Source organism: Bos taurus, chromosome 21 (assembly GCF_002263795.3).
Source record: "Bos taurus isolate L1 Dominette 01449 registration number 42190680 breed Hereford chromosome 21, ARS-UCD2.0, whole genome shotgun sequence".
In the NCBI taxonomy this organism is placed as follows: domain Eukaryota; kingdom Metazoa; phylum Chordata; class Mammalia; order Artiodactyla; family Bovidae; genus Bos; species Bos taurus.
This window is the reverse complement of record NC_037348.1, coordinates 64,540,929-64,562,676: the sequence shown is the minus strand read 5'-3', so window position 1 is coordinate 64,562,676 and position 21,748 is coordinate 64,540,929. Positions and strand designations below refer to the sequence as shown.

The window sequence follows — 21,748 nt, the reverse complement described above, 5'->3', positions numbered from 1 at the left end:
CAAGCTCTGTGCCTTCTGCCAGCCCTGGGGGAGCGCGGCGCCTGGCGTCTCCCTGCCTGCTCTGCCGCCCTCCCCATCTCGCCCTGGTGTCTTGCAGATATTGAATGACCCCTTAATCACCAAGCAGTTTGGCCCCCTCCCCTGGGCTGGGGGTTACACCTGCCTGAGGTCCTCCTGATGGCCCAGCTGGGCTCCATGCTGCCTGTGTCCGTGGGCCGGGGACCGGGAGGCAGTCAGGGCAGGGGTGAGCGAGACATGCCTTGCGCCAGTTCCCAGGTGTCCTGCCCATAGCCCCTGCTGGGTCTCGACAGGATGAGCGATTGGCTTGAAGGGGCTGCTGGCCGCGCCATGCCATCTGGCGGGGCTATTGTGGGCCACACAAAGGATGGAGCGCGGCAGGGCAGGGGCCGGCTGCGCAGTGGACGGAGGGACCGGGAGAGGACCCTGGCCTGCCGGCCCGCACCCAGCTGGCGGGAGCTGGCCCGTTTCTCCCTTCTGTGGCCGCGGCTTCAGAGCAGAGACCTGGTTTATCACTTCCCGGGGCGCCGAGGGGGCAACTCCTCACCCCCCCACCCCTCTGAATCTTCGGCTAGAATGCTTTAAACAACTCTGGTTCCGAGCTGATTTATTGCTCTGCTAAGATGCAAAGGCAGTTTTATGTAGTAGGTAATTAAGTGGCATTACGGACGGCTTGAGAGTAAGTGGCTGCTGTTTTAATAATTAAAATAAATGACCCCTTGACTGCTTCCCGACTCGATACTGTTTTCTCAGTGTCGAGACCCAGGAGAGGGATGGGGCACACGTGTGCGTGTGTGTGCGCGTGTGCGTATGTGCATGAGTGTGAGCTCCGTGTGTGAGTGTGAAGTGTGCAGAGGAGGAGGAGGTGGTGGTGCCTTCAGGATCTCTGGTTTCCAGGACAGCCCTCAGGGAGCGTGTGTCACTCGGAAACACCTCCCTTTCCCCTTTCAAGGCCAGGCTGAGCCTGGGCGGATGCCGGGCGTCACCTCCCCCCACTGGGGGGCACCCCTGACTCGGCCAGCTCTGGTGCCCTGTGGCTGTGGCCACGCTGCCCCCGGGGAGGCTTGTACTGTGAGGTGATAGCCCCTGCCTCCCGTGGTGGGCATGTAGGGCACCCAGGGACATGCCAGCCCTCCTTCACTGATGGGGAGGCGGTGAGCGCCAGCTCTGCGTGGGCACTGGCTGGGGCCCGCCGCTGTCCTTGAGGCTCGAGTGAGCTGGGGAGGTGGGCACAAGGTCACGGGCAGCAGAAACACCGTAGGGAGCAGGACTCAGTCCTGGGAGGGACCTCGCCCTCGGCTGGAGCATCTGTCCGTCCAGACACCTGCCACCTGCTGGGGGCTGTACATGCCCGGAGGGGCTCGGGCCAGCCTGCAGGGGGAGGCCATTGTCTTCTGCCCTAGACTGTGCTTTTGTTTTGTGGGGGAATCGCCTTCCCCAAAAGATGTGGGTATCACACGGTGGCACCTCCGTGGTGTTGCCCCTGGGCGAGCTGCCTGCCAGGCATTTCTGGGTGGAGAATGGCCCAGTGAAGGAAGCAAGGGGCCTGGTGGGCAGTTCTGCCTCGAGGTCCTCACATGAGCGACCCAGGAGAAGGGGAGAGGAAGGAGGGAAATGCACACATGTTGGGAGGGCCAGGCCTGGTACTGGGCTCCCTGTGTCCTGCGGAATCGAGTTTAACTGAACTTCCCCAGGGCTCCCCATGTGGTGCTAGTGGTAAAGAACCCACTTGCCAATGCAGGAGACATAAGAGACATGTGTTTGATCCCTGGGTTGGGAAGATCCCCTGGAGGAGGGCATGGCAACCCACTCCGGTATTCTTGCCTGGAGAATCTCCATGGCCAGAGGAGCCTGGCGGGCTGTGGTCCACAGGGTCATATGGAGTCAGACACAGTGGAAGCAACAGCACAGCACAGCTCTGCAGTGACGGTGCCTCTTTCACCGCTGGGAGAGTGATAACTCAGAGCCAAAGCCACACGGCGGGGTCGGGCGTGAAACCCCCTCCCTCCTGGCCCTCCGTACTCGGTCTGTCCTTCACTGAGGTGTCCTAGGCCCCAGCGTGAGTGGCACAGTGTCGGGAGCTTGTGGGTTGCCAGGCCAGCTCCCTTGCCGTCTCGTGGCCCCTGCCTGGCCCAGAGCCCGACATTGAACTTGCAGCCCTGGGGGCCCCAGGAGTGCCAGGTGGCCCGCAGGCACCTCCAGCATTCTGGGCCTCGGTGGTTCTCTCTGAAGCCTGGAGTGTCTGAGGCTGCTTCTGGCCTTTGCTGTGCCCGGCTGTGCCTGCTGCGACGACGCATGGGGGGGTGGCACACCGGGGTCGAGGGATGCGGAACGTGGCTGGGCCGGCTGGGCTCCCAGGCAGAGGCAGGCTCTGGCACAGCCTGGCCCTCGGAGGGCATGTGCCGCCCTGTCTGCAGGTGCCTCGCCCTGGCCCCTCTCCCCTTCTCTGCCATGAGCTCCCAGGGCGGGCCTTTGTCCTCAGAGTCTGCCTCCGGGGCCAGGCATGGAGGACACACCTTCTGAGTGTGATCTGGGCCTGGGTCTGTGGTTTGAAGCCCCTCCTTCCTGACCCTGATGATCTGGGAGGCTCCAGCCTCCCCAGCGCCCTTGTCTCGGGCTAGTGAGTGTCTTTTCCAGCCGGGTAGATGGATGGATGGTTGCCAGAGTGGTTCTGTTGCCAGAGGGACTCGCCCAGGTTCATGCCAGCCCAGGGCTCAGATCCGGACGCGCTGAGGCTTACTTTTGCCTGTTGCAGCGAGGGCAGCCACGGGAAGGTCACCCTTGGGTGTGGGTGCTTCCTGCGGGATGGGCACAGCCTCCTGAAGCTGCCCCCTGAGAGCCGTGGCCTGGGGTCCTGCCTCCTGGGGGCGGAAGAGAGGCACTGTAGGCCCAGGAGGGAGATCGGGGTGTGGGGTGGGCACGGGCAGGGTCCCTCTGTGCTGGGGTTCCCTGAGGACCTGCTGCCGCCTGTCCCACCCCTCCCCTGGTCGCCATCTGCATCATCCCTGAATTTTGGATCCTGGACGCTGAAGATGCTCCTGAAGATCCAGGAGATCGCGCGGCACCCAAGGCTGTGAAATAAGCCTCACTCTTTCCCCTTGTGCCCCTTGGCCCCGGGAGAAGGGCTGGACTGCCTGAGGCATCTCTCCTGTGGCTGAGTGACCTCGGGGACAAGCTGTGTTTGGGCCTCGGGGTAGGAGGAACTTGTGAGACCAGGTCAGAGGTCTTCGGGTCCAGCCCGCTGGACAGGCTGAGGCCACGCCGTGAGGCCATGGCTCCGCCGGGTCTGGTACAGAGTGGCCACAGCTGCCTCCACGTCCTGCCCTCCAGGGCAGTGCCAGCTGGTGGTGTGTGCATGTGAGCGAGTTGTCCTGGCTGACGGAGGGCCCTGACCTGTGGCTACAGCCAGTGCTCCCAGTGCAGCTGGAATCCTGGCGTCCCCCCTGGCCTTGGTGGTGGTGGGGGAGTGGCTTCTCTTCCTGGTTCTGAAACTCCCTGGACCCCTCTCTAGATCCGGGTTCCCCATAGAAGCGATTTCTCACGTTCCCGGGACTCTGGAATCAGGGCAGAGCTGGGCGGTGGCTGTTGATGAACCAAACTGCACCCCTGGGGGTGTGTGACCCGCACAGCGACTCCCAGCTCGGAGTGTTTCTGCACTTGGGGCCTGCTTCCGGGGGTGCGGCGGGGGTGGCGGGGCAGAGCATGCATAGCTTCCTCCCTCCGGGGGCCTCTGAGAGTGAGCCTGTCCTTGGCACTCTCACTCCGTGGCATTGGAATGCCCACAGGGGAAGGGCTGGGCCCACTGGACATCGCCAGGCCTCTTCCCCTGCCTCTCCAGAGAGAGCCTGGCGCCGGAGGGCTGGGGGGCTCTAGAATTGCAACACGGGGGTTTTGTCATTCCCAGGGCACCCTGTGCTTCTGTGCCAGGCACTGCTGCCTTCCTGTGATCTCACCTCGTGTGTGATCGTCACCGTGTCCCAGCTGGGAAGCCCAGACTCAGAGGGCTCACCCCAGATCGCCCAGTCCAGACCCTCTGCCTGCCCCTGCACTGGCCGGGATGAAGTAGGCAGCCTTGGGAGGCCACCAGTCAGAAGCAGCCTGGCCTGAGAGTTCCTGGGTCTCATCCTTGGGTCCAGCACATGTCTGCCCGGGGAGGCAGCTGGTGTGAGCTGATTCCTGTGACAAGAGGAATTCCAGGGCTGCGTGCTGGGGAGGGCCGTGAGGCCCAGGCACAGATTTGATTGATTTTATTTCTAAGGGGATACGTATTCCTCAGAGAAACAGGAGGATTTGGAAAAGTAGAAAGAAAACCAAAACACATTTAGCACAGTACCCCCTCCCACCTCCGACCCTGCTCTGAAGGGTCCTTCTGCCCTGCAATGCGCCGTTGACATAAGCCTGTTTTGTTCATAAAAACATAAGAGTGTTTACTTTCTCCCTGGAGCAGGCGTATTTTGGTGGCTTGTTATCTTGCTGGGGGTTTAATGTGGAATCTGGCTTTTTTCACTCAACATTGCACAGACGCCCTCTTCCTCTCGGTCTTTCTAAACCTTGTTAGTGACTGTATGACGTCCCTTCAAGTGAGTTAACCAGAATTTACGTGACTGTTGCTCTGTTGTTGGAGAAACACAGATTGTTTCCTGCATGGGGGTGCTTTAGGTTAGTGGTCAGCCTCTGCTGACCCAATGGGCATGAGTTTGAGCGAGCTCCAAGAGACGGTGAAGGACAAGGAAGCCTGGCATGCTGCAGTCCATGGAGTTGCACAGTCGGATACGACTGAGCGACTGAACAACAGCAACGGTCTCTGCCTGGGAGGAGGGGTGTTGGTTTGGGGGCCGTGGTGGGACTCTAGGTCCCTTCGTGGTGATACTCCAGACAGCATGGCAAGGTGGTGCTCAGGATGGCCCTCGTGGGAGGTGACTCTGTGTGGCTGGAATTCCTTGGCTTTTCCCATTCTTGCCCTTAAACGTCCCCAAGAGCAGGTGCGTTCGTTTCCCAGGGCTGTCCATCCCTTGCTCATTCCTTCTCTGCACGTGGGCTGTTTTTTCCCCCCGAACCGTTTAAGAGGAGTCGGGGTTAACACACACCTTCAGCCCGCGTTTTCTGGGAACGAGGACTTTCCCTTAGGTGGTGACCATATGGTGACAGTGCCTGGGGATGGAAGCCGGCCCTCTGCACAGCCCGGCACTTTACAGCAGCTGCTTTCTTTCTTAAAAAAGTATTTATTTATTTGGCTGCCTCAGGTCTTAATTGCGATATGGGGTCTCTAGGCGTGGCATGTGGTCTCCAGAGCTCCTGGGCTCAGGAGCTCCAAGGCACTTGAGATCTTGGTTCCCCAACCGGGGATTGATCCTGTCTCCCCTCCACTGATTCGATCACTGGGCCACCAGGCAAGTCTCTTGTGCAACTGCTTTCTGATCGGGGGCCCCGTGCAGGGTCACACCCTCCCCTTGGTCGTCCTTCCTTGGGAAACTTTCCTCCGTCTTCCTTTGATGGTTCACGGTTGTTTTGAAGAGCAGGGAGCAGCCGCGTGCTTGGCTCACGACTGGATTCCAGGCTGTGTGTCTGGGGCAGGAATGGCCCCAAGGGAACGCCATGTCGTCAGCCCGTCCCACCGGGGGCACCTGGTACGGCTCATCTGGGGAGCAGACTTCCCTCCGTGGGGTCAGGAGGTTTCCCACGGTCAGCCCACTGTGCGGTCAGTACATGGAATTCCATGATTAATAAACCACCCATGGGAAGCACTTTGAGGACACACTGGTGTCTTGGTGCTCACCGGATGCTCACCCTCGAGAGCCTGGCGTCCACTGGCCGTGGTGGTGGTGACTTTTCATAACTTCCTCCGTGCACCTGCACTCAGCAGCTGGAATTCTGCCGGGGGCGGGGGCGCGAGGGAGGGAGGGCTTCCCCTTCTCGCTCAGCAGCCTGTGTGTGTGGATGTGTTTTTATCGGTGTGGATCCTTATTTTATCCAATGTGATTGCGATCCCTGGCTTTCTCTGTTATTGTCATTGTCACCTTGCCCGGGACAAACAGCTGGCTAGATGCCAGGGAGGAGAAGGAGGGAGGTGGACTTTGATGTGTGTGCCCACAGTGGGGCCAGGAGGGCCCATGACCTTGGGCAAGTTAGGGAGTTTCTTGGGGTCCCCCAGTAAACCCTGATGTTAGGAAGAGGGGCTGGGAAAGGCTGACCTGCAAGGCCCTTTTGCTCCCTTGGGGGTCCCCTTTCCAGGCTTTGTGCTGGCTCCCTGCTGAGACTGAGCGCTGGCTGTGGGGCAGCTCCTGGCTGTCACCTGTCACCTGTGGGCGTGACGACGCGGAGGGTGGCGCCTTGGCCCCGCCCACCTCCCGCTCCCCTGGCACCTCTCCAGCAGGGCCCTTCCTCCGCCGGCTGCCGAGGGCCTGTTTGTTCTCGTTGGTAACGCTGACCTCATCTTGGCACCGGCTCTCCTGACCTTCGGGTCTCTCCACGTTCGTCTCTTTCTTAAAGAAACAGCCCCGTGGGCAGGGGTGCTGCTTGCAGTGATGGGCCTGCCCCCGCTGTGCCCACCTGTGCCCACCGTGCTGAAGGGCCCCCAGAGGCCTTCAACTTCCTCGTCGTACAGAAAAAGGTGTTCCGGGGCCCAGAGAAGGCAGGCGACCTGCCCAGGGTCACACCGCGAGTGGTGGAGGGCCCCGGGCCCTGATGTCTGGACTCTGCTCCCTCGCTGCTTGGTGACCCTTTGCCATGACAGCCTCACTAGTCCCCTCTCTGCCCAGGGCGGGTGTTTGATGCCGGGGAGAGGGCTGAGGGTTCCTGCTCTGTGTAGCGTACGGGATGTGAGGGTTAGCCACCTTCTCTACCCAGAAACGTGCAGAGGGTCGGTGCACTCCAGAGGCGCCCTGGGGAAGGACCTCCCCTGCCAGAATGGGCAAGCGCTGGGGTCTCCCTGGCAGCTGAGCCTTGACTAGAGGCGCCATGGAGGCCTGGCTCGCCAGTCCTATTTGGACCCACCCACTGAGGTCGCGGTGGGAAGGGAAGGGTTTTCTGGGCCCTGCCCAAGGTGAGTGGGTGACCTTTGAATCCTGGAAGCTCATGCACCCCCTCCCTCATGGGGAGAGCGGAGGGTCCAAAGGGCAATTCCAGCTCCCCTGACTGAGTGAAAGGCAGCCTGGGCCAGAGGGTTGTTCAGAGAGCTGATGGCAGGATGGGAAGGCACCTGGGGAGGCTGGCAGGGCCAGGTGAATCCCCACCAACCAGGGCACCCTTGTCAGCACCAGCGCCTGCAGGGTTGTAGCCCCTCTCTGCCAGGGTCTTGTGCGGCCTTTTGGGGGACCCTGGGAGCCTGGTCTGTCTCCATGGTATGCATTGTGGGATGGGCGGGGATGGCTTGCCTGGCAAATGCAGCCAGCCCAGACCCCACGCCCCGGCGCTCCTCGCAACGTGGTAGGGATGTGGCTGTGTGTGCCTTCTCCCTGCCAGCTGTAGCCCAGGGCCTGCCTGGGGCACTCCATGCCTCGTGAAGGCCCACACGATGACCCAGGGTGGACGTGCAGGTCTGTGAGCTTCCTCAGAGGAGCTGAGTCATGCAGCAAAATCATAGCCCCACCAGGTGGTAGCCGGCTCCTGCCCGTCCCCCCTAGGTGCTGCAGGAGACCCCTCCATCCATGTAGCATGGGATTGTCCGGGGTACAGGCTCCCCTGCCCGGGAGGAGTTTCGTCCTTCCTCTCCCTGAGCCTCATGCCTGGACCCCCAGCTTCAGGGTTTGACCCCATCCTTGCAGCCTTCGAATCAGACCTCCAGGTGACCTGTAAACACATCCTCCCTGGCCTTGCTCAGCCTGGCTGTCGTTGCCATGAGGGCCTGGGGTCTGGTGAGTGTCGGCTTGGGTCATTTCTTCTCTCGCCACGTTCCTTTCTTCTTTCCTGGACCTGCCTTTCTGCCTGGGTTTGGCTTGGGCTGCCTCTTGAACCCTGTTTCCTGGGGCATTGGACTGGGTCGGGGGTGCAGTTTGCTAGGCAGTCAGGGCTGAGCCTGGACTCAGGCTCACCTGCTCGCGCATTCCTTCCCCACTCCCTGTAGGCCACCTGCTATGCATCCGTGAACACAGGGCTGGGCGCTGGGGTCTGTGCAGCCCCAGGGGTCCATGCACATAGGACACTCAGTGGTGCCGGGACTCTGTTTATGGCGGGGAGGTCTTCCCTGCGGTCTATGGAACCAGCTGCGGTTTGTTTCTCCATCACAGCCAGCTCAGTGGTCCATACGCTCCACGTTCTGCAAGAATCTCAACTTAAAATAGAGAAGGGGGCATTTGTTTTATGAACAAACAGTACCACCCTTGCTTCAAATAATCTCTGGGTGTGACGGTCCTAAATTGGATTCATACCCCACTTTTACAAACTGGTGGTGATGCATCAGCCTCACTAAATGTGAAGGCGAGGCAGATGCAGGGGGCTCAGGTGGGCCAGGCCCCAGGTGGGCAGTCATGCAGTGGAGGTGTCTGTGGCCGGATGCCACCGTCTCCATGGTGACTTGGTGCTGGTGGCACAGCTCGGAGGCGGGGTGCCCTTGGCTGGCAGCGTGGAAGCCTCCGCTCACCACTCTTTCCCATCAAGGTCATGCCGCTGGGACGTGGGCAGGGGAGAGGATGGGGCTGGGTTTTAACTGAGCATCTACTAAGTGTACCAGGCACTGAGCCGGGGGCTTCCGGAGCCGCTTGCTACCTTTCTCAGCTTGCTTAGTCCTCATGGCAGCCTCCCAAGGCTGGTCTCTCATCTCATTTTAAAATGAAACAGAGACCAGAGTGGCTGGGCATGTCACCCGAAGCCACACAGCCACAGCTTTTATTCCCACGGCTGCCGTCACAGATGACAACCTTGGGGCGGCGTACACAGCACAGATGGATCCTCTTCTAGCCCTGGGGGTCAGCAGTGCTAAAGTCCAGGTGTCAGCAGGCCTGACGGGGAAACCCGCCTGTTCCAACTTCTAGATGCCACCTGCATTCCTTGGCTCGTGGCCCATCCCTGTCTTCAGAGCCAGCAGTAGTGCTCATTTCTGACCATTCCTCACTTCACACGTCCCTCTGACCACATCCAGGAACGGCCCTCTGTTTTTCACACTCTCATGAGACTAGGTTGGGCTCCCCTGCATCATCCGGGCTGGTCCCCCCTCTTGACTGCCATGACCTTAATCACGTCGTCAAAGTCTCTTTGACTGTGTAAGGTCACATATTCGTAGGTTCCAGAGGCCAGAGTGGGCATTTTTGGGTGGACAGCGGTCTGCCAAGTCCAGTTCGTAAGTGCAGGCTGATATCTTTATCATATCGCTTGGGGTTACAGAGGCTCGAGGGTGGAGCTGGGACCCTTCACCGGTTTGCTCCTCTTGCGACGTACGCTGGCCACGAAAGGAGTTGGTCCTTCACCGGCTAGAAGGGTGCGCCCTCCCTCGGACCTCGGGGGAGGCACGCAGAAGTCAGGCTTCTCCATGATCCTTCGGTCACCAGCCATCTGCTGTGGGTGTCCTATCAAGTGGGAAGGGCGGTTTGCTGTCCCCACGCCGAGTCTGTGTCATTTTAACAGGCGGGTCCTCACTGCTCTGCCTAATTGCAGGGGTGCTGCCCTGCAGGGGCTCTGAATCACTTCCCGGTCCTGCCCTCAGCCCTCTGGGTCACCTGGGCCTCCTACCCACACCTCTGTGGGCCTGGGCAGGGGAAGGGGCTTGTTCAAGGTCACAGCATGGTGGGGGGCAGAGAGGGGACCCACCCTTGTCCCTGAACTGCCTGTAGGAGGGTGGCTTCCCGCTGCTGTCAGCCTCCCATCCCGGTGGGCCCGTCCTCTCCCTGCAGGCTCTGGCCTGCCGCCACTGGGCTGCTCCCAAGGGTTGGGGGCAGCAGCAGAGGAGGCCCTTTGCTGTGGGTGTTTGTGAGGTTTTCCAAAGTTGTTTTTGTTTAGTTGTTAAGTTGTGTCTGACTCTTTGCGGCCCCCTGGATGGTTGCTCACCAGGCTTCTCGGTCCACGGGATTCTCCAGGCAAAAATACTGGAGTGGGCTGCCATGCCCTCCTCCAGGGGATCTTCCTGACCCAGGGATCGAACCCAGGTACCCTGCATTGGCAGGCAGATTCTTTACCATCTGAGCCACCAGGGGAGCCTGACTCATTCCTATTTTTATGGAATCGGCAAAACTCTGTCCAGATGTGATGCTGTCTCCAGAGCTCGCTGCCTGGAGCCCCCTCTTTTTCTTGCTCCCAAGGCCTTGAGCCCACCTCTGCAGCTCACCCACCGGTCGGGGTTCTTACTGAGGTGTCTGACATCAGAGCTGCTGGCTGTACCTCCAGCCGCTCCCCTGTATCTGGAATGGGGATCCCTGGGTCTGAGGAGCCAGCCACGCCCAGATTTTCCCTGCTTCACCTGCCACGCCTCTCCCCACATCTCCTGCCCCTGCCCACGGCTGGAATGTGCCCTGGTGTCCTGCCCTCTCCCTCCAGCCACCTCTGCTGGCCAGTTGGCCCCATTCTGGCCCCACCAGCTTTTCATGCTTGGTTCATTTCAGGTCAGTCACTCAGTTGTGTCCGACTCTTTGGGACCCCATGGACTGCAGCACGCCAGGCTTCCCTGTCCATCACCAACTCCCGGAGCTTGCTCAAACTCACGTCCATCAAATCAGTGATGCCATCCAACCATCTCATCCTCTGTTGTCCCCTTCTCCTCTCTACTTCAATCTTTCCAGCATCAGGGTCTTTCCCAAGGAGTCAGTTCTTTGTATCAGGTGGCCAAAGTATTGGAGCTTGAGCTTCAGCATCAGTCCTTCCAATAAATACTCAGGATTGATTTCCTTTAGGATTGACTGGTTTGATCTCCTTGCAATCCAAGGGACTCTCAAGAGTCTTCTCCAACATCACAGTTCAAAAGCATTAATTATTCGGTACCCAGCTTTCTTTATAGTTCAACTCTCACATCCGTTCATGACTACTGGAAAAACCATAGCTTTGACTAGACGGACCTTTGTTGGTGAAGTAATGCCTCTGCTTTTTAATATGCTGTCTAGGTTGGTCATAGCTCTTCTTCCAAGGATACTGCTTGGTAGACACGTACCTGATACCTAGCCAGGAAAGCGAACTCTCTTTCCTGCTCAAACCTGCAAGGTCTCCCCTGTGGCTGCCAGAGGGTTTGGTCGATACGTTCTGGGGTCCGTGACCTGCCCCTCCTCCCACCGCTTTTAGACATCCGCATGTTTTGGTCTCATCGGGGTCCCTGTAGTACAGCTGTGTTACAGGAGTTTAGCCCCAAGGAATAGTCAGGGCCAGGCGGCATGGAGTCCCTCGGGGAAGGAGCCCGAGAAGGGGACCATTTGAACAGTCATTGCTCAGCATAGATCGGGGGTCCCCAGCCCATGCGCACGTTAGAATCACCTGGAGGACGTCTCAATTGTGTGTGGACATCCAGGCCCCTTCGCTGGAGTCCAGTTTAGTGGGTTTCAGGGGAGAAGAGATCAAATGTTAAAAGGTCCCCGGGGAGCCAGGTGCCGTGGCGGAGACACAGGCCAGGTGTGACTTGGCTTCTGTGTGTTCCCCCTTCTGAGGGGCCTCTCGCTGGTCTGTTCAGCCTCTGCCACTGATTCCGAATCATTCAGAGCGAAATCGGGGTTGGCTGGGGAGGAGACATTAACAGGCCGACACCTGCCCTGGCACCTAAGCACACAGGCTAATTTCTGGGCCTGCAAACTGAAGTGAAGTTGCTCAGTCGTGTGCGACTCTTTGCGACCCCATGGACTGTGGCTTACCAGGCTCCTCCGTCCATGAGATTCTCCAGGCAATAGTACTGGAGTGGGTTGCCGTTTCCTTCTCCAGGGGATCTTCCCTACATGGGGATCGAACCTGGATCTCCCACGTTGCAGGCAGACGCTTTACCCTCTGAGCCAGCAGGGAAAACTGAAGGTGTGGGGAAGAAAGTCTCTTTTTCCCTCTTTTCCCTTGGTTTCAGTCTGGCTTGTCAGGCTTCCTAAGCAGTAGATGGAAAAAATGAGTTTGAGTTTTTGGCTTGAGAACACCTGCAGCTGCAGGTGGATCCAGACCTGGGCAGGTTCTGAGTTTGCTGGGCCGGTCCCTCCGGATTTCCAGGTGGGTTGAATTAAACACCGGGTGGCCCCAGGAGGGCAGAGCACCAACCTGTGGGTCCCCGGAGCCGTGCGCATGGTACACGGAGGGGCAGGGGGCCGCCAGGGGCAGCCATGTGCCTCGTCGGGAGAGGGTGAGCGGCTGGCGTGGGGAGGTCTCAGTTTTCATCTGTGAGGTGTTCATTTCTCTGTGCCCATTCATTTTCTTGCCTCCGCAGGATCCGGTTGAGGAAGGTGGGGCACGGCTGTGTCGTTTGAGCTGGAGAGGTGGGATCTGAGGTTTCCAGGGCCCGCTGTCTCAGGGCATGGATGGGGGAGCCGGGGAGGGGCTGGGTGCCAGCCTTTCGGAGCCTCGTGACCCCATGAGGTCCAGAGCCTGGGGGCCGGCAGGTGCTCTTGGCGGAGGGGAGTCCGAGGGGAGAGAGAGCCAGGAGAACGCTGTCCAGGGTGGAGCTCCCTGGGGCCTGGGCCCTGCCTTGGAGGCGGAGAGTTTCCAGAGCTGCCCCACGGTGAGAATGTGTGCTCAGGGAGGGGAGGGGAGGGAAGGGGAGCCGTGGGCCTTCCCGGCCTTGCCCTGTGTGCCTTGATGGGTGGCCTGGAAGAGCACCAGGTTTGGGGATGGACACACACGCTCACACACACTCACACACATGTACGCACGCACATCTCAAGTTGCAGGCCTGCTTTTATGAGCTCTGTGACGGGACCGGTTCCTGGGACCCTCTGAATCTTGGTTTCTCCATCTGGGGAGTGGGTGAAAATCGCTGTTCCCCTGACCGGGCCGGGGCTGCGGCTGAGCAGCGCTACTTCCCATGGCCGTGACGTTCTGAGAGGCCCAGGGTGATCGTGTGGCCCCAGGGCTGCTGAGGGCACTTCGAGGGAGGGCGGAAAGAGCCTTGGCTGTAGACAAAGCTGGGTTCACATCCCAACCCTGCCGTGTTCTCGCCGTGTGACTCTGGACTCTCTGGGTCTCAGTCCCTCTGCAGGAAACAGGGATGGTGTGCAGGGGTCACAGGGGTGCCGGAAGGATTGGGCTTTTGCTCAGGGCCTGCTGACAGACAGTAGTGTACGAGCTCGGTCCTGTCTGACTCTTTGCGACCCCGTGGACTGTAGCCCGCCAGGCTCACCTGTCCTTGGGACTTTCTAGGCAAGAATACTGCAGTGGGTTTCCATTTCCCTACTCCAGGCATACAGTCAGTGCTCAGTAAAATTTGTGTTCTCGTTTGTTCTGTGTGGACGGGAGAGGTCTTTCTCACACCCGAGGCTCTGGAAGTCAGCTGCCTTGGCCTGCACGCCCTGCGGACCCACTGTGGGCAACTCAGGTGGGCTGGCCCTGCCGGAGGAGGGAGGTGCCGAGGCAGCCTGCCCTGCTCAGCGCTGCCCCTGCCAAGCGGTGTCCTCACAGGAACCTGATGTTCCTCTGATATCCCTGCTGCAGCCTCTCGCCTTCATCCATAAATAATGCCTGTCTCACATTCAGCCCGCACCTCCTGGGGCAACACTGGGTGCCAGGAGACAGATGCCAGTGGGCACTGGCCCAGGTGCTCCTGAACCTGCCTGACCCACCTCCCTGCCTTTGCTCGCTCTGCACCCTCAGCTGGGACTTGCCTTCCATCCCTGCCCCACTTGCCTGCGGGTCAGCGTCCTGCTTGCTCTTCAATGCTCAGCTCGGATGCCGCCTCCTTCAGGCAGCACTCCCTGATTTCTCCCTGTCAGCACATCCTTGCTCTCTCTGTGCCCTGTCATCCCAGGGTGAACCTCTTCACTCTACCCTTTGCCCTTCAGCAGACATGGTTATTCCTGCAGCTCCTTCCTTAGGCTGGGAACCCCTCGCAGAAGGGGACCATGCCCTGGGACAAGCCTGCTGACTGCTGGTCCTGCCAGCATCTGGCCCTGTGACCTTGGGTGGACCCAGGGTCACACTTGCTGAGTGTTTTTTTCCTTCTCTGTAGGTTGGGCTTTCTGCCGCCCACCTGGCGGGGTTCCTGGGGGGGACTAGATGGGAGCAGAGTGAGTGCTCCCCATGCCTTTCCTCCCAGCTTCATGGAGAAACCTCAGTGTTACCAGGGCTTCTGTCCAGGCTTCAGGCTCTGCTTGCTTCCCGTTAGCAGTGGGGAGCTCACTCCCCGCTGGCAGCCTGGAGCTCATGGCAGCCTGGACTGTCATGAAGTTGGTGACTCACCTTTCCGGTCCTGGATTTGGGGACTGTCTGCTCTGTGAGAACGCAGTGCTCTGGTGACCTTTGGGATTGCCCAGGGTCGGGAGTAGGTGGGTCTGGGATTGGAACACCCTTTAAGTCCTTTCAGGACACAGGATGGTCCCTGGGCTCAGCTGGATTAGTGTCCTTGTGGTGGTGGGGGGTGGTTTAGAGGGGTGGGGGGTGGACCTGCATGGCTCTTTCATTAGAGGTGAAGGCAATGGGAACGTCATCCTAGGGCCGGCCAAGCCCAGTCTGCAGGCAAGTGCGCCTTGCTCTGTGTCTGTCTGAGTCTGCTCCAGCTGCTCTGGGTGGCTTATAAACAACAGGAGTTCCTCCATCTGGAGGCTGGGAGCCCAAGGTCAAAGTGCCAGCAGATTCGGTGTCTGGGGAGGGCTACTTCCTGGTTCATAGATGGCCTTCTCCCTGCTGTGTTGTCACAAGGCAGGGGGCAAAGGGGTTCTCTGGGGTCTCTTTTATTAGGGCACTAATTGCACTCATGGGGGCTCCACCCTCCTGACCTAATCACCTCCCGAAGGCCCTGCTTCTTAGCACCGTCTTGTTGGGTGTTAGGTTTCAACATGTGGATTTTGCAGTGGGGGCAGACACAAGCATTCAGAGCATAGCCCCTGTTGCTGGAGCTGGTCGGAGCCCGCTGGGGTGGTGCTCCTGGTGGCCCTTGCCTGTGTGGCTCGGTGCGTTGCTGTAGCCTGTGCCTTGCTGGGGGCGGGGGATACCTCCCATGGGGTCACCTGTCAGAGGCGACAGCTCCACCACCTGGGCAGGTGGGAGGCGCACGTGGAGACTGAGCCCCGTGGCGCAGAGCGGAGGTGTCTTCTGGGCCTGCCCTGCTTGGTTCCGATTTCCGTGGCCGCAGGCATGGGTAGTGCTCACCTGCCCCCTTGGAGGTGAGTCCTGAGATGGGGGAGAAAGCAGAGAAGCCCAGAATGGCTCCCGGGAAGGCAGAGATGATTTTAGGAGCTGCTCTTATCCCCTGGGGCAGATGGGGGAGGGAACCTGGAGCAGTGAGAGGGCCTCGGCTTAATGAGACCTTTCAGGCCCGATGGAGCCCCCAGCCCTGATGCCGCAAGTGACCCCTTCTTAATGAAGTGGGAGGAGAACGGAATTGAATCAGACGTGGACACGTCAGCCGTCTCCGGGCAGGGCATCCGGGCGTGAGCCCCCACGGAGGGCCCCAAGGCATGGCTGCGTCTCCTGCTAGCGACCAGCCACAAAGCCTGCCTGTCCCCAGCCCCTTAGGGGCCCCTGCTCAAGGAGAGTGGGCTGGCAGGGATCAGGGCTGGTGGGGACCCGGGGAGAAGTGGCAGCTGCAGACTCACCCGTGTCGCTGTGTCATGCGCCCGACCCCCAGCCTCCATCCCCTTCCTCCCGTGCAGAGAAGGAGAATCGAACTTTCTCCTGACCATGGCAGGCACTGTTGGAGCCCTCCCAGGTCCCCCTGGCACTTACCGCTTCTGAGCCCACCGTCCGCTTCGCCTGCCGGCACCTGCAGCTCTGCATGGGGGCTTGTCCCGTCCCCCATCCAGGTGGGCAGTCCTGGGGCACGCACACCCTTTGTCTGCTAGGAGCAGCTCCCGTCAGCGAGCCCCTGGCTCAGCGAGTGACTCCGAGGCCCCCGGAGCTCCCCAGAGGGTTGACCCCCCCTGTCCTCGGCTTCTTCTGGTCCCCCCTCACCTCCCCACGCCCCCAACCTGAGCTTCCCAGGCCCCCCCCACCCCCCGCCTAACCGCTTGCCCACGCATCTGTGTCTCATCCACACTAAGACGAAAGTTCATGGTGAGGCAGCATGAGTGCTGCGGGTTGAGGTCCGGGGAACACTGGCCCTTGGCCGCTGGCATTGCTCTGCCCTGGGTGGCCTGGGGGTGCCATGTCACGGTCACAGGCTGGGTGCTTCTGACTGTCATTGTTGCTGCTGCTGAGGGGAGCTCACAGGATTGAGAAGGTCGACTCCTCTGGGGAAACCAGTCTGACCCACTCGGAAGGATGAATTCTCCTTAAGTCCTTAGGTCTCCCAGGACCTTCTGGGCGCCCAGCAGTGAGGATTATCAAGGACTTTGAGGAGGCGGCCCCAGGGCCTGTTAAACATTATGAGCTAGGTGGGGAGGGGGTGATGGGTGATTGGACATGGCCTCTGGCCCCAAAATTCTTGCAGTTTGGACTGATGCTGAGGCTGGAGTGACATTGCCTAGCCAGGCGGGGGTCTGGGCCAGGAGGGGAGATGTGACCTGGCGGCTTCTGGGAGGGCAGGGTGGCCTGACGGTCAGGGCCAACACCTGACACAGGGCTCCTGGGGGGAGCTGACCAGCGCCGGCGGGGAGGGGCTCAGAGACCTGCAGCTCTGTGACTCCCCCTGCCCCATGGGCCGTAACCCCGGGAACAAGGATCCTTGAGGAGGGGTGTACAGAGAGCTGGTACTCAGGCTCCTGGGAGTGAGACCATTGCGGGGGGCGCTCCCTGTCTCCTCGGATGGAAGGTGGATTGTGAGTCCCCCAGAATTGGACCAGTCAGGGGAGGTCTGAGGGGATGGATACCTTGGCCAGCCCAGCTCGGGGATCCCTTCTGCAATCAACCGCCCCCCTTACACCCCTCTCCCACCCCCACCCCCTCCGCCAAGCCATCAGGCCAGGAAATGACGCTTCCCTCTCTGCTGGCTCCACTCATTACTGCAAACCCTGGGATTAATTTAATTACACGCTTGTCTCCTGGAGGCTGGGGCATGGAGGCGCCCCATGGGATCCCAGTTGCCCAAGGCTGCTGGGGAGGATGAGGGAGCCAGGCCCTTTCTGCCATCCCCTTCTCCCACCACCCCCCACTACTTGAAGGTCCACCTGGCTGTCATTCTTCCCCACCACAGGGCACCTGCTCTGACCCCCGGGTGACCAGATGTCCGGCTCCCTGGCCCCAGGCAGCATGCACAGGCTGGTTTGGGGAGTTGAGGGTAGAGACAGTGGGGAGGGGTCCCGTGGCACAGGGGAGGTTTATCTGGGATTTTGAGAAGGCGGCCTCATCGCTGTTAAACTGAGCAGGGTTGGGCAGGCTCAGGGCTGGGCTTGGGGCTCAGGAAAGGCCCCCAGGCCAGAACTGGGGGACGTGGGCAGAGGGTGGGTTAATGGGGTCCACTTTCCAGGCCATGCTCTGGGCCCCCCTTGACATCAATAGGGGGCTTTGTGATGTGGGAGGGAATCATTTAATCTCTCCTCCTTTTTTACAAAGAAAGATCTCTCCCTATTCTAAAAGCAGATTATTGGAAAACTAACAGGCAATGGTGTGAATAAATAAAAGATCACCCGTCCCCTAGTGAGCAACACTGCGATCAGTATTTCCGTGTGCCTCCTTCCTGGATTTATTTCAATACACAGATATTTTTAAACACAACAGCAATTATATGTGTGCTTTTGCGTCCAGTTCTTTTCACTGGCGTTGAAGTGTTTTGTTTTTTTTTTTCTCCTGTATCATTGAGGAGGGAAGCTCTCCCAACCGTCATTTGAATGATGACAAGGGTGTGAACTGTCTGCTGTTGTTGAACAAGCAGTTTCAGTTTTGGTCACTGTAACACCATCTGCGTGGAGCTGGGAGGGTCTTTTTCCCAGGTGGTGTTCCAGGGAACCCTCCTGCCAGCAGCCCGTGAGGGACACAAAGTGTTGGGGAGCCCAGGCTGCACCCCATCTCCGACTTGGTGCTCAGAGGGCCCAGCAAACCACAAACACTAAGGCCCTTCCCGTCAGGCCTGTACATAGGTGTGGGCGGGTGTGGGTGCGTGTGGGTGGGTGTGGACGGGATGTGGGAGCTGCTGGTCAGTTTGGGCAGACAGGTGGGTAAACTGAGGCGGGGGATGGCACAGGGCATGGACTGTAGTGACCGCCGAGGGCCCCCTGCTCAGGCAGGGGAGATCTACCCAGCCCTGACCTGGGTGCCGCGTCCTAGTGGGGGGCCTTTAGTCACCCCCCAGGTCCAGCCCCCCTCCGCCACTGCCCCGTGTGTGTATGAAGAAGCCCCTTCACCTCTTGGAGACCACCACGCAGGGCTCCCTGCAGAGCTGCCCTGTGTCTGCCGGGGTCCCCCATGTAGCTGGGGGTGGGAGGCTGGCGGGCGAGCGGCCTTCTTCCTCTAGAAGCCTGCACATTCCTGAGAGGTGACTGGCGGACAGCAAGGGCAGGAGTCGGCTGTGTAACTGGGGTGGGGTGGGCTGCCCCCATTCCTGCCCAGGGCTGGGCCGCAGTCTCCTGGGTCTGGTCCTGGGCTGGGCACACAAGCCTCCCAGGTCCTTCTGAGGTGCTCGGGGCACAGAGTGACCCCCAGCAGGCAGGTCAAGGGGCAGCCGGGCACTTACAGGGGAAGTGTCTCCCAGGTATCTCAGAGGGCAGAGCTCCTGATGGGCAGAGGCTGGTGGAGCCGGGGCCGAGCTCCAGTGCAGGGGAGGGGTCATGCTACCTGGGGAGGCGGCCACCCACTGCCCCGTCCTCACAGGGCACCAGTGGGCTCCTCATCGGCCCACAGGCTCCGTGGGGAAGGGGTGTGATGTCCATGTCACACACGGGGACCCTCAGGGCTGGGGGCTCCTCTGGGGTCATGCTGACTCTGCTGCCTTGGTTGCATGATGGTCCCAGCTTGTCCTCTGGCAGCAGCCAAGCCCCCTTTGCCCCCCGCCCAAGAAGATCGAAAACCCTGTGGGGGGCGGTGTTATGGGCGGGTTAGGGAGCTGGCTTACGTCGAAGGAATGGTGCCTTCTGAGATGAAGGGTCACAGTGTGAGGTAGGAAGACCCTGAGTCCTGTCGTGGGCTGTGGGGGGGCAAGGCAGGAGCAGCAGGCTGGCCCAGGGTGGGCAGGGTCCTGGCTGGCTCCTGAGCCAGGCGGCCGTGGGACTTCAGAGGCAAGCGGCAGGCCCCTCCCAGGTGCCCGCAGACCTGGGGAGGTGGCCACACTGTCACCGAGGCATCGGCCCAGCCTCCTCCCTCTGCCCCTGCTGTGACCTCCCCTGCCCGCGTCCTGCCTCCTTCTACCTGCCCCCTCTCCTTGCCAGCTCCCTTGTCCTGGCCTGGAGGGACTTTTCTCCTCTGAGCCCATTTCCAGCCCCGTGGGGAGCTGGGGTGGCGGACTTTCTCCTGCTTCTGAAGCAGCAGGCTCAGTGAGTCAAGGGAGGGTGGGTTTTACCCCGCTGCTGCGTTTAGAAACTGGGGGCGTGTGGTTGGGGGTGTCTCTGGTCCGGCCCCTGACCGCAGGAAAGGTGCTGGGTTACGCCTACAGTTGTTTGTAGAAGTTCAGATGGGACGGACCAGGGGAAGCCCAGTTGCCCCCACTGCGTGGGGGAGGGCCTCCCTGCACTGCGGGCCTTGGGGGTCTGCCCCGGGGTGAGGGGGCCATCAGGGACCTCCTTTTGGACCTGAAGCCCTGAGGAGGCTGAAGGCATCAGCCCAGAACAAGCTGGTGAGAGCACCCCTCACCTCGGTTCTGCAGGTGGACAGGGGAAACCAGGCCCCAAGGCCCACCCGGGGGGCACGCAGGGGAGGGCCCTCCTGCTGGAGACAGTCTGCCAACAGGTGACGTGACTCCTGTGTCTTTCAGATCCCTCGTCCACCTACATGCGGCAGCTGGAGACCAAGGTGAAGCTGCTGGAGGGTGACAAGCTCCTGGCGCAGGTAGGCTGGCTGCACCCTGAGGGCCGCGGTGGGCCCTGCCACCGCCCACCGCTCCAGGGCCCACCCCCCGCCACCAGCCCCAGGTGGCCTCCGGGTCCCTTCCCACTTTGTGCCCCCAACATCCCACCTGCCCCCCACTCCCACCCAGAGTCACCTCCAGGGACATCTGCTCAGGGACCCACAGCCTCCAGGCGTCCCTCCATCTCGGCCATCCGCTGTCTGTCCCCTCGGTGTCCTGCGAGCTCCTCGGGGGCCCGGAGATGCTGTGGAACCCACACTTGCTGAACAAGTGGGCTGCTCTGCCCCTCTGCTGGGTGCATCAAGGCCCAAGAGGCAGACAGGCTCGCCCTTGCTCAGACTTGTAGGGAAACTTCCCTGGTCCTGCTGCGCCAGTTTCTTTACAGGCTGGGGTCCGCCCTCTGCCCTCCTGCCTGACCTAGGGCCACAGAGAGCTGAGGCCAGGCCTGACCCCAGCCCGTCCGCAGCACGGGGACAGTGGGTCAGAGATGGGTGATGAGGTTGGGGCAGGGAGGAGATGGAGCAGGGCAGCTGCGGGCGGCTGGAAGCATGGAGGGGGCCTGACTGCCCGGACGAGGATGAGGGGCCCTCCCCGCTGTGGGCGGAGAGCTGTTGGGAGCCTGTGGTCAGCTTGATCAATCGGGGTGCCCCGTGCGGGGGTGGGCAGCTGGCTGGGTGGACCCTCCAGCCTCTCTCCCGCTTGTCCTCAGCCCTGACTCCATCTTAGCACTCGCATCTCCCCAGCCACGCCTGCTGGCTCATAAGCGGCCAGCCTGGATCCCAGAGCGCATTTCTGGGAACTGACCCCAGGGAGGGCTCAGTGGCTGTGCCCCATTGTTAGGCGACCAGTGCCACTGCCCACCGGGTGGCTGCTGGGATGCTCACAGCCCCGAGGGCAGCCCCACGGATGCCGTCCCACCTCTCGCCCTTGCATGGGCGGCTGGAAGGTTCCCTTAGGTCCGCAGGACTCCGCGGAGTACGTGGTCCACGCACCCTGGCCTCGCTCCTCCATGGCCGCCGTGTCAGGTGTGCAGCCGGGCATCAGATTGCGAGGCCCGTTTTCAGATGTCGGGTGTCGGGTGTCGGCTGCTTGGCCCCACGTGTGCACGCTCTTCGGGCCTGGTGAGGGCAGGGAGATTGGGGGCTCGCCTGGGTGTGAGCTGGGGCTCCCTACATCCAAACACTCCCTGGGGGCTGGTCCTGGTTGCGAAGGAGGGTGTGTGGTGGGGGGTTGCGGGAACTGTAGGCAGAGGTGACCGGGGGGTGCGCAGCATCAGGACTTCGGGGCCTTGGCTCTGGAGCTGGTTCCTGTCCAACAAGGAGGGGAGAATCGCACTGTTTCTGGGGAGAAGCAGGTTGAAAGCATGGACCCCAAATTCCGGATGCCGTTTGCAGTGTTGTTCCATGGTCCAGCCCAGCCGTGGCTTGTGGTCCTGTTTCCCAGGACCAGGGTAGACGTGTCCCCGTGGCCCCTGCTCTCCTAGGCCACGCTGTCCCATCGAGAACATGCACCCACTTGCACGTGGTGGGCTTGGCCTTGTTGCTTGTCATTTAGTCGCTCAGTCGTGTCTGACTCTTTTGTGACCCCAGGGACTGCAGCCCGCCAGGCTCCTCTGTCCATGGGATTCTCTGGGCAAGAATACTGGAGTGGGTTGCCATTTCCTTCTCTAGGGGATCTTCCCGACCCAGGGATCGAACCCGCATTTCCTGCATTGTAGGCAGATTCTTTACCACTGAGCCACTGGGGACTTGGACTTGTTCAAAA

The 21,748-nt window shown here is 60.7% G+C and overlaps 1 protein-coding gene across 3 annotated transcripts in view; it reads left to right on the top strand.

Moving 5' to 3' along the window:
- Positions 1-21,748, top strand: part of CCDC85C (coiled-coil domain containing 85C) — a 78,093-nt gene that overhangs the window by 39,121 nt on the left and 17,224 nt on the right. For all 3 annotated transcript variants that reach the window (XM_024982152.2, XM_015459366.3, XM_024982151.2), the window contains exon 2: positions 19,892-19,965. In XM_024982152.2, the coding sequence (XP_024837920.1) occupies positions 19,892-19,965 (74 nt within the window). The remainder of the gene's footprint in view (positions 1-19,891; positions 19,966-21,748) is intronic.